The following is a 12,779-nucleotide window of genomic DNA, read 5'->3' on the forward strand; positions in this document are numbered from 1 at the left end:
GAATAATGTCTAAAATTAAATCAAGATACAGTATAACGCGGGACATAAAGTTAGAAGGTTCATTACAACCTGACAGTCATAATGGATCGATGAGAGTTGGACCTGCGGTCAACGCCGGTCCTCGCTGTCCGTCGCCGAGATGATCCTCTTTTTAACATAGTCCATTGCTTTATTGGCATCCAGGAAYTCCTTGTTTTCCTCCCCATGAGAGATGCGGAGCCGTGCAGGAAAAAAGCAAGCCATAGCGAACATCTCGTCGGTTGCGAAGGAGCCTCCTCACCTCTGTAAACGCCGCTCGAGCCCTGGCAACAGCCGCCGTCTAGTCAGATGTGATGATGATCGGCGCCTCCTTAAAACGAAGATGGCCGCGGGTCCGCGCTCGACATAATATTTCCACACTTTCTTGATAATAGTGCAGCTTAGCGACAATAACCCACGGCTTATCGCCTGACCTTTTTCCACCTGGAGAGCGATGGGCTCGGTCCACCAGTGGCTCTTTATCATCTGTAGAACCTCTGCTAGCAGTTTAGCCACTGCTAAAGTGGAGCTGGATTCTGGCGTCTCAGGAATTCCAATAATCCGCACATTGCACCTTCTCATGCGCCCTTCCATTTCGTCATACTTCTTTTGGAGCCCATCAACTTCTTCTTTCAGTTCCAACACGGTGGTGCGCAGAGCAACCACCTCATCTGACCATGTTGACAGGCCGTCCTCCACCTCCTTAACGCTCTGCTTAAGGTGGTCTAAGTCAGCACGAAGTAGCATCATGCCGTTAGCTACTTCAGCTCTCACCGCTTGTAACTCTCCTTTAATAAGAGTAAACTCTTCAGCCAAAGCCGCTTTTATTTCGGATTTGATCACAGCTGAGAGRTCGGTTTTTATAGCGGCAAGAATGTCCGACTTCAAGGAGAGTGCGTCCACCTCGCTGCGGGAGGGAGAAGGGGGTGCCGAAAATCCAGTTTTAGCTGCAGTCTGCTCCGAGGCGGCATCGGGCCTAACAGCCGCAGAGCTGGAATGTTTGCCTTTCCTCGAGTTTGTCGCCGTTCTTCTACTTTTCCAGGCAAGAATCACTCAGGGGTCGAGTCCGGACAGACCAAATGCTCAAAATAGCAAGGACATTTAGTAGAGAACCATAGAATGAGCAAGTCGGAGTGGGAGCCCACGCCACACACGACTCACTCCTCCGCCATCTTGCCCCGCCCTCCACAACTAAAACCGTTTTTGACACCGCCACTGTAGTTTGTCCTTCATGAACCTTTGTAGACAAGATGTCGGTGCAAGATGGCGGCTGCCTGTACTGGCGACCCGCAACCACGGAGATATAAACAGCTTTTTGTAAGGTAAAAATAATAATGGTAAATGGACTGTACTTATATAGCGCCTTTCTATCCATCCAGGACACTCAAAGCGCTTCACACTACAGACATTCACCCATGCACACACACATTCACACACTGATGATGGCAAAACTACATTGTAGCCACAGTTGCCCTGGGGCACACTGACAGAAGCGAGGTTGTCATACACAGGCGCCACTGGACCCTCTGACCACCATCAGTAGGCAAGTCGGGTAAGGTGTCTTGCCCAAGGTCACAACGACTGAGTCAACTGGACGGGGATCGAACTGGCGACCTTCCGATTCCAGGACGACTCCCCTAACCACTCTACCACAGCCGCCCAAAATAATAAAATAATAAAACAAGGTATTTGTCTGCAATGATTGGACATGTTTTTTATTATTGTCATTAGTGATTATCTCAATTTCGGCTAAAAGAATTGACAAAATCCTACACACTGTACCTTTAAGAAATCCAGGTAGAAAAATGTTTAAAAAAAATAAGTAGTTCCTCTGGACTGGTTCTTTTTTTTTTCACTTCAGTTAGTTTATTAATTTCTTTAAAAACACAACATAAATTCAACATACAACAAAAAAACAAATCATAAATGAAATGAAAGGTAGCAGAAGAAGATAACATCTTGTTATATATGTCCCTTTTTCTCAAATAAATAAATTAAATCAAAAATAATCTTTAGTTTATAAAAAAGAAAAAGAAAACTACAAAGGTTTAACTCCTTGAACAACAATACATTTACATATTTCTCCAGCAAATTATTCTTTATCATTCTGAAGAAATTTTGTAACTGATTAATTGAATATTAGATTCATTTTGTATTTTATACTTTCTGATCATTTCAGTCTGTAAGGTTGAAGCTGACAAAGAGTTGGTGTATGTGTGTTATCATGTGTTCTTTCTCCTAGCCTAAACAAAACTGAGTGACTTTCTGACGTCTGACGTAAAAGGTAACACCTCCTGGGGTGTAACCAGGAAGAGGTGTACTTTAATAAGCTGAATTCATTACTATAGTAGAGGAAAGTTGTCAGGGTGTTAGAGTCTCTGCTTCTGAGCAGAGCTGCTCTGCTGTGTTTGGGTTTTCTTGATTTGGCCCAAGGTTGTACGCTGAGGCCTGTGCTGCTGAGCCCTGAATGAACCTGATTGGAGTCGGACTGAAAATAAAATTTTTAACAAGAAAACCAGCTGTGGGGGGGGCGGCACTGATTGGTGGGCCTGATGGATCGAGCTTCATCAGAGCTAAAGAAAAAAGAAATCTGAAGCTCCTATGTTTAATAGTTTTTTAACCATTTTATATGTCCACATAACCCTTTTTCAGATTAATTGGGGGTCCGGGGGGGGGGGGGRCACTTATTGGTGGGCCTTAATGGATTGAGCTTCATCAGAGCTAAACAACAAAAAAAAATCTGAAGCTCCTATGCTTAATAGGATTTGTCTAAAAAAATTTTTGATGTGTTTATTTTTTTTCTTGATTGTAACTATTTCATTCATATGAATTGTGAAAATGGATAAATGGTCACTTACATCAGTGATCAAAATACCTCCATTACTTCACCATTTGTTATATTTGTGAAAACATTATCAATTATTGTAGCACTGTGGGTTGTGATTCTTGTAGGTTTTGATATCAATGGATACAGATTAAGAGTGTGCACTGAGTTGTACAAATATTATTTGAATCCGTTTTTTGTCAATATTAAAATCTCCACACAAATTGTTCTGTTAGAACAGTTTTCCAATAATTCTATGATTTTATCAGTGAATGTCTGTGAATTTGATCCTGGTGATTGATATACACAGCTTATTAACAAATTAGTAGAATTCTTATTTATTTCGATTGTTATTATTTCCATAATATCATCTAAAATTAGTGACTTTTTATTCTTTAAATTACATTTTATTTCTTTCCTTGTTAATAGAGCCACTCCACCCCCTCTTCTATTGCATCTTTTCGTGCTGTACGTATTATACCCTTCAATGTGAATGCTACTTGTATGTTCTTTATTTAACCATGTTTCTGAAAGTGCTATAATATTAAATTTTCTGGTTAGTTGTTTCTAATAATCTGTTATATTGGATAAATTTGCATGTACACTCCTACTGTTAAAATGTATGATGGAGAGTCCACCTTTTGCTATATTTATTAAATTGCTCTGTATTTTATTTGCTCTCTTTGATTGTGGGAAAAATTGAATCAATCATTAGTTAGTGATTAGTTCTTCTTGTGCAGAGTCCTCTATGGTTTTTATGTTTCCTGCAACTCGAGCATAGGTCTGGTGTTTGGTGTCAAGTCCAGTGATTAACAATACCAGACGGTATATTGTTCCAATTCATCCACTTTTTGTTTTTGTTGTTCAATTATCTTTTTGTCTCGGTCACTTACTGCAACATTCAATCGCTTCACCTCTTCAAACAGCCCCATCAAAAGTTCCTGCTGTGAAGCCACTCTTGTCAGTTCTCCACTCATAAAATCAAAGATTTTTTTTAAATTCCTCCATATTGTCTTCTGAGTTGTTCACTGCCGAAGCTGAGCCTCTTCCCAGACCGCGTCTCATCATGACTCACCCGGGCCTGTCCCGGCAACAAACACGTCCCCACATCAACGTACCCGATGTCCGTAGCTCCGCAGGTAGGCCGACTACACAGGCCTGGTGGTTGTAGCTTCTGGGTGTAGCCGAATGCATTGGAGAACTGCCAGCTTGTGGCCCAAGCTGATAGCAACCGCAGTGGTAGCCGGTGGCCCGCGGGTTGAGCCGATGGTGATGGCGGTTGGCTTGGCTGTTAGCCTGCAGGCCGAGTCGATGGCAGTGGTGGCGGTTTAGCCGCTAGCCTGCAGACTGAGTTGATGGTGAAGGTGGTGGTCCAGCCGTTAGCCTGCAGGCTGAGCTGATGTCGATGGCGGTGGTCCAGCCGATGGTTCAAACCGCCTCCGTTCCCGCTTGTTGATTTTTCAGTCCTTATTTCTTTTGGTCGTCAGTAGTTTAATAAACAACCCTCAGTTTGTAGATTTACTCTTAATTCAAAAGTCTGGACGGAGGCTAAATTTTCAAAATTTGATAATATGTTCTTCACAACTTTAAATTTAAATCCAATTTCAGAGACATCTTCATTGTTATAAGTCAAGTGCACTGAAGTAGTGTGCAGAAGCAAAAGTAACACATTGACAACACAGAAGAGCGCGCACACACTTCATTTTGCAAACATGCTGATTCAGTTCTAGAAGTATGACATGAGGAATGAGGCTTTTATTGTGGTTTGATCAAACAACCATCACTGACTGAGATGGGGTACAGAGTCACTTATCAGCTCAGGTCATATACTGCAGATGTTTATCTCTCTCAGGATATATGAGAGTGTCACCTCAACAAGCTCTGGTCGTTAGGACCTGACATACGAGCTTTCATTTTACCTGAAGAAACTGGCAGCAGGGGATTCTGAAGCAGCTGAAGTTTACCACTGTTGCTTAACAAAGTAAATCTGAATGGTAATAAGAACATTACATTAGGAGATGAGTGTTTAAATCTAAATTTCTGCTTTTGAAACAATGAAGCCTGCAGTTCTGTTCATCACGGTTAAACAGCTGGTGATCATAGATAAAAATAAAGTTTTTTCTCTGGTTACGTACAACCAATTCATGAAGAACTAACTTTAGTAGCATTAAAGGCTTCACTAACACCTGCCAGAAATAGATTTCATTCCAAGCTTGAACGTCTTGCTACATTTCTACTTGTTTTTAGTGATGTTGTATAAACATTAGGAGATGAGTCATTTTAAAGGATTTTGCAGCCTTTTTAAAACTTATTTATTTAAATATCTATCTCTGCTTACAGGTAATTCCTCAAGCCAGTGTGGGTGAAGTTCATCATGCCATTCGCACAACTTTCCAAAGGGTGAACGACTTCTTCATCCCTCCAACTAACCTCATCATAACTCATGTGAGGTAAACAATCAATTTTTTGACCTGACTTAGAGCCATTATTTTAATTTAAAAGAAGAAATATGGAAATTCCATGTTTCAGTAAAAAAAAAAAAACTTTAAACTAACATCTCTCTTAAACTTTGTGTAGGTTTGCATTTGTCTTCCTAAAGAATGAACCTGCGGTGCACAAGATTGATCTGGAGACCTTCCATCGTGTCAAAACTATCAGCTTGAAGAATTATAGCTGCATACCAGCCAGCATGGCCTACACACACCTGAGTGGCTTCTACTTCGTTCAGTGCCAGCGCAAGAGCCTTCTGCACGCTCCATCCCAGCTCCTCATCGACAGCGTGACAGACACAGTGATCGGTCTGAACTCAAATGTCACGGGACAGGCTTACGTGTCACCAGACGGCCGCTACATTGTGACACCTGACCCACAGAGCCCAAAGCTGACAGTACAGACAGTGTCATTCCAGGGGGAGCTGAGTCTCAACCAGGAAATACATGAGCCCATAAGCATCTCTGATCTGGTTTTCCAGCCCTCCTTCACGGAGTCCAATCAGCATGTAGTCGTGGCCACCTCGGGGTCAGGCACAGACTTGCTGTTTGCCGATTTGTCATCAGGCCGCACCAAGATACTGCAAAGCCTAAAGGAGCCCCTGACCCCCCAGTCCTGGCCCTGGGGAGGCCCCAACAGAGTGGTGGTCTCCAGTGGGTTGTTTGGACAGTACCTGGTAACACCATCAGTAGAGTCCCTCTTTGTTGTGAACGGCAAACAGAGAACGCCACATTGCGAGGTATCAGACATAAAAAGAGCAAACACAGTTGTCTGGGTTGGCGAGGTATGAGTAAAAACAAACAAAATAAAAACATTAAAGGAAAAAAAGAGGAGACTTAGAATTAGTGAAATGCATTAATGGGGTAAAAAAGGAAGAGAAATCAGGCCAAATTATCTATTAAGATTTATTTGAACCTAAGTTGTAAACCCAGCCCTGGGACTGAGTGAGAGGAAAACATGTCTGGGTTTGCTCCAACAAAAGTACACAAAAATAGAATCAATGAGAAAATACTTAGAAAATCTTTTGTGATATTTCTATTGGGAGAAAGTGTCAATGCTGTTCAGTGCAACAGTGATCTATGTGCACTTAACTATACAGAATTGTACATTATTGCACTTCCTTCCATTTTATCACAGCAAATAGGTACCTGAAGAGGCGTAATTAAACTACAAACTATGCACAATGCTCACTTTTTTTTTTAGAATTAAAAGCTTTCCAGTTTTGTTTCTTAACAATGTCTGTTTTCACCAGTGCTGCATATAGTCACCACAAACTGTCTGTCTTGTCTGCCTTTAGTGTGTAGTATTCTGAGTCTTTTAAAAGCTAACAGCAGCATCTGTTGACTCGCCTTTGTCATGGTATTGTACTGTACTCTCTCTGAAAGCTTTCATTCTCATGCTGGCAGAAGTTGGCTTTATGCACTTGTGTAATTCCCTCCATTTACTTTGTCTATCCAAAGAGCCCAATCGGTCCATTGGTCATCAACAATAGATGTTTCAGACACCGAGGAAATGAAAGTACATCCTCTGGTCTCTTGAAATGGTATAATTCATCCCCCTGCTGTCTCTTACATTTACGCAGAACCAGTATCACAGTTTTGTGCTGCAAAGCCTAAAAATGCCACTTATTCCATTTAGCAGATTCCCTCAGGGTAATGGCTCTGGTTTGCGCTGCCCCATATGCTGAGGTTAAGCCAAAGCAGCATCAACTATGGTATCTGATGGGCTGTGAGCATTTGTGTATCCTCTCAGAGAGGAGTTAATCAAAAAATAACATTTTATCTAATGTAGACTGATACTGCTACCTGTTAACTACAAGCATAATTTTAATAGATTGTCTCATCATCCATTAAAACTTGGTACATAGGACTGTTTTAGTAACTCTAGGAGTACATGGCAAACAATTAAGATGTGTATTTAGTGTTGTTCAAAATTTTCTGTTCATACTCATGAAAAAAATCTGTCTCCTAAGCAGTAACTGAACAAACACCAGCAACTTCTCATCTATTAGAATAGCACATATTCTGTGTTTGAACTGTACCATCCTTGGTGTAATTGTGTTTTTCCACTTGCACTAATCATCACAATGATGAGTCATTAGCAGCAAGACAACACTGCAGTTTCTTCAGTAGTAATAATGACTGGAACAATAATGTCTCTAAGCATTTTTACTCTCAACAGAAGGCTGGCCTACTCATAAATGCTCAGCTTGGACAATATTCATAATGGCTTTCATACGTTGAACTGAAGTGGCTGTTGGGTCATTTTACTCTTCCTTCAAAGCACCAGATGCAACATTTGTCTAAAAACTGGTTCTAATGTAAAAAATCTTCACATATACAGCTGCTTTTCTTATTTAGAGAATTAAAAACAGTTTTTTTTAACTGCAGCAGTAAATTCTTATACTACTTGTCAAGATTTTATATACTTTTGCAAATAATTGCCTTGTTTAGGACTATTCTAGCCTGGTTTAAACCAGACCCTGTCCTTCACTTTGCTTCGTACAAGGGTCTGGACTTGAAGCKTTTCTTGCAGGAGGCGTGGCCTCTGCTGAAGTTTAAAATGATTGGATGGTTTGGCCGCAAGTGCAAGCTCCACAGTGAAGGAGGCTAAGCTAAGAAGCTAATCGGAAATCGCATGCGCTGTAAACAACCCTATTGAAAGGAGAAAAGTACGGAGCCAAACGAGACGACTGTAAATGAGAGCTGCTGCTTTGTCACACAAATTTAATTTAATTTGGAAGCCTTATCATCACGGACTGGCTTCATGCACTACACTGCCATATGCTAAACTAACTAGCAGACACTGCGCAGAACATCAACGTCTTTCAAAATTCCACCTTCTGTTTGCTGATTGGCCCAGGCAAAATAAACTACAAGCAGACACTGCGCAGAAAATTGACGTTCTCTTCTCTGATTGGCACGGCTAAAAATTTGCCAGCGAAATCCATCTCAACGGGAGAAGTCCCAGACGGAGCAGTGAAGGGAAACTAGAATTGAGTGGAGCTGCGTAGGAAGGCAAGGGACAGGCTAGGACTATTCACCAAAAAATTTAGAAATAAAGTATATTTAAAGTCAAAAGCAACACAATGGGCCTAATGCAACAGCTATTCAGTTGCTTCAATATAGAACCATACATTGTCTAAAACTGTCATTCATTCATATAACTGTTTTCTTAAAGTAATGATTTATGCATTTGCCCATCATCATCTTGATCTGTTTTTTATTTATTTATTTATTTTTTTTTGCTAGAGTTGATCGTTTTAAGCATGACCTAAAGAGTAATACTTGAAACCTGACAGGATAAAAAAATACCTCTTTTGTAGATGTATTTTCAGCATTTATTTTATTTTGAATCAATCACCAGCAAAATGAGCTAAGGAAATCTAATTACCTAACGACGTCATAAAAATGTTTCTACAGTAGGTTATTACAGAAATTGTCAAATGCAGGTTTTATTTATTTATTTAAAACCACAAACCATTGAATACAGCTGACATTGAGTGTAGACTAAAGTTGCAATGCCTTAATTTCAGTATATTTATATAATACATTTTGCTAAATGAATAAAGTGATGTAGCAATGGTTTTAAGTGAATAAATCAAATTAATTTTATTCTACATTCTTTATCAATGAGAAAATCTTATCTGCTTATTATTTTTTACAACTAAATAGCTTTCCAGTTTGTTTAGACACTGCTGATCATTCTAAGAAATTTACAAAAGCAAGATGTAACAATGCTGTAAGTTGCTGTTGTTGCAAATTTATCAGATGATGGCATGAAATGTTTATATGCAAATGATCAGCTCATTGTTAGATCACAAATACTCACAGCCTTTGAGATTTTGCTGTTGCTGTTTTTTTTGTTAGTAGGAAACTATTCAACTCATAATGTCCACTTAAGATTTCAAAGTCCAGTTTTAGTGTGTCTAGTTAAAAATATAGAACCTGCCCCTAAGTCACAATCAATACCCTAAATTAAATATTAATCTTTAGCTTTTAATGACTAATTGTAAGAGAATGCAATGCGTAGGGATAGACACCAAAAAAACAACACAACACTCCTGTGTTTTTATTATTATTCGTTCTTGTTTGTGATGTCAGTCAACATAAAAATAGAAACCTGTCTGACTCTTTTTGAGAGTACTGACACAGTTGTTGATAATGATTCTTAGACCACTGTTGCACTGAGGAGAGAAATATTTATTTGACTACATTTATGCTTTGTCTATGAAAAATATGGTCTCTGCTTCCTAAAGTCACGATCCAATCCAAAGTTGCTCCCTTGGTGGCCTAAATAACTCCTACCATATTGGGCAGTGCCGACATGCATGTAATGAAATAAATCTTGAACATCGAAGCGATCTCTCACATTTACCCACAGCTGACAGTATCTTGTGAAAAAGTCATTGCCCTGCCCTTACTTTGTCACATCTGTCCATCCAGCAGTAAGACACCACAACTACAGCCAAGGAAAGCAAGAGCAAAGACACTGCACCCGTGTTTGCTGATAATATAGGCTATTTTGTGTGGATCTACTCTGAATGTCACATAACTATTTCTGTACCTCTCTTTTACTTTGAAGTAAGGAGCTGCAGAACTGTACCGATTGGTGTGGTAGTAGGAACCATTGTTGTAGATAACATTGTTCATGTTTAGAACATGTTCAGACATGACATAAAACTGACTGTACAGTTTTCTTTATGCATTTTGTGTGTTATTGTTTATGAGGGAATTGTTTTGTAAGAAAAAAAAATGGAAATAAATATATTGTTAAAATCAATATGTGATGCCTTGCAATAATTACTTATTGACTACTTATCTAATATTTGCAACCATTCACAGAAGGTAGTTAAAATGAGTCCGTAGCTTAAAAGGTTTTGAAAATGAATTAATGGAAATACTTATGGTAATCTTTTCAAACACCTTTCATTATAATACTAAGACACATTCCTTTCATTATAATACTAAGACACAAAGTTTGCTTAAAAAGTTAATAATCCATTGTTAAAATTGGACAATAAATTGACATTTTCCTCTTTGTGTCATACTATTAAACAGTTCAACGTAAAATGTTTTCTCTCCAGAGGTTTGAATTGCTCATTCCTAGAAATGACAACATGTCGCATTAGTAACACACAAACCCGAATGAACAATAATTAAAATAGTTTTTAATTTACAGTAGAACTGCTACTATAACATCAGCTCCTGACAGGTGAAGTAAACAAATTATCTTGGACCTTCTGGCATTTGTGGATGTTCCTCTGAGATCATTCACACTGCTGCAAAAAAAATCATAAACTTAAATTAAAATTAAACATATTTAGTTCATCATCGGTGCATGTTCCCATACAATGACAAGATGTGTGCTCTGCATTTGACCCATCACAGGTGGGACTCAGCCAAGTATAACAGTGGGCAGTTATTTGCGCACCCAGGAAGCAGTTAGGGATTAGGCGTCTTGCTCAAGGACACTACAACATGTGAACATGGCAAGGAACGTATGACTTTCTGGTCCTAAGTCAGCTGCCCTTACCACTGTCCCACAGCTGCCCCCCTCTGGTTTTGGGCAATCCACCAAAGAGTCCAGAAAGTTAACTCAACTTCCAAAACTATCAAACCACATTTTAACATAATTTTAACAACAACATTTAGAAACGCACGTTTCTAAAATGCTAAGTGAATCACTTGGAAGTCGGTGAGGGAAACATTCCTACACAACAGGTGGTTAATTTAAAATGTATGTACCTATTCTGCTGTTAAACTCCACAGTTTTGCCAACAAAACTGACAGAAAAAACAAAGGTTACAAATTTGAGTTCATCTGCACCTAATTAAATCCAAGCTCCTCTCGGACACCTTTCTGCAAAGTAAGTACTTCATTTTTAATTCCCAGGAAAATTACAAGTACACATATAAAACAAAACATTTTCTAACCCTAATTAAAACTCTTGAAATTACTCCTGACAAAACAGTCTTTGTCCAAACAATATGTGGTTTAACAGCCTCAAATACTGGATACCACCCAACCTCAGTCCAGTCTTTTTACAACCAGCTGTAATGAACTTGTGTCAAGACAAATAAGCAGAGTGAATATTTGGTTTTCTCCTCCTTGCTGAAAAATACATTTTTGGGTGCTGGTTCCAATGACTTTGCTCCTTCTAGTCTGCACACTCCCTGAGCTGAAACTTTTGACAGAACTATAAACTACAGATTTGTTTTACCTCAATGATAAAAAAATATTTGAACTGATTAAAAAATGAAGTTCGATACAAAGTAGTGAGCTATAGTTAGACTTGTTCACATTTTCTAAATACACCTAAAAGCCAGTAAATCACAATTTTTTTATTTGTATCTGTGTTTAACAACTCATTTGTAATTACAAGAATAATTACAAATGGTAAAGTATTTGTTCCATTCTTTTGCAAATGTTCATACAGCAAACAAACAAAAATCATAGTTCCCAAGTTTAAATGTTAATTAGCTAACAAAAAGACAGTGAATATTTCCTCTTCTAAAAGAATTACTTTATATGAGTGATAATGAAGGCAGCATGGCATGCACCTTTTGTGTCTTCCCACCTTTATGGCCACAGTGAGTCCATGAGGTTAACTCCACTTCTTAGAAGACAATGAAATCTATTGTCTTTCTGGGCTCAACACAATCCAACAATCTATGGCCATTACTGACAACACGCTCATACCAAAGGGGCAACATCAATACGCTCTCCATCAGTGTCAGAGTGACAGAAAAGGGTGAATGAGAACAAAAGACTTCCCAGAGCCAAACATCAGAGAGGAAAGAGAATTTGATCACACAAACAATTGCCATCTTGTTCACAGCGCCTCAATTTCCCACGACTCAGGGCAGAAAGAAAGGCACAATCTGTTATCAGCCAGACCACAGAATGATCAAGCCTCGCGGCATCATGTACATATCTGTAGCTAGAGCTATAAAATAAGTCAATTTGGTTAGGGTTAGGATTGGAGCTGGGGTGGAGGGGAAACTGGCATAGTGCTGGCCTYTGCCCTGTCTTCTTCCCCATTTTAATTGCATTGTAGAACATCACACATCAACAGTACATCTGAGGGTGGCGGTGTGTGTGTGTCGGGGTCTTTTTTTTACTCCCCCCGTTCCCCGTTGGCCGTCTGGGGATGGGGTCCTGGGGGGTGGGGGCTGACCGTCTGGTGGGGCCTGGGCTGCGGGCGGACATGGGGCTTGGAGGGGCTCTGGAGGCAGGGCTGGTGCTCTGGCTTCCCTGGGGCCGTTCGGGCTCCCGGAGTCTGGCTCCTGGTTGCTGTGGTTGGCCCGCTAGCTGGGGTGGCTGCCGGGGCCTGGGGATGGTCGGTTGGGGGTGGGCTCCTGGCCATTGGTAGGGTGTGAGTGTGGTCTGGGGCATGGCTTTGCTGGGGCGGGGGGCTGGTTGATTGGACTGGTGCGGCCCGAGCT

The 12,779-nt window shown here is 40.1% G+C and overlaps 1 protein-coding gene across 1 annotated transcript in view; it reads left to right on the forward strand.

Moving 5' to 3' along the window:
* The window catches only part of fstl4 (follistatin-like 4), a 265,314-nt gene extending 257,229 nt beyond the window's left edge, over positions 1-8,085 (forward strand). The window contains exons 15-16 of the mRNA XM_014018422.1: positions 5,183-5,292; positions 5,420-8,085. Coding sequence (XP_013873876.1) covers positions 5,183-5,292; positions 5,420-6,122 — 813 coding nt within the window. The 3' untranslated portion in view covers positions 6,123-8,085. The remainder of the gene's footprint in view (positions 1-5,182; positions 5,293-5,419) is intronic.
* Positions 8,086-12,779: the final 4,694 nt, after the last annotated feature.

Source organism: Austrofundulus limnaeus, unplaced genomic scaffold (assembly GCF_001266775.1).
Source record: "Austrofundulus limnaeus strain Quisiro unplaced genomic scaffold, Austrofundulus_limnaeus-1.0 Scaffold192, whole genome shotgun sequence".
NCBI lineage: Eukaryota > Metazoa > Chordata > Actinopteri > Cyprinodontiformes > Rivulidae > Austrofundulus > Austrofundulus limnaeus.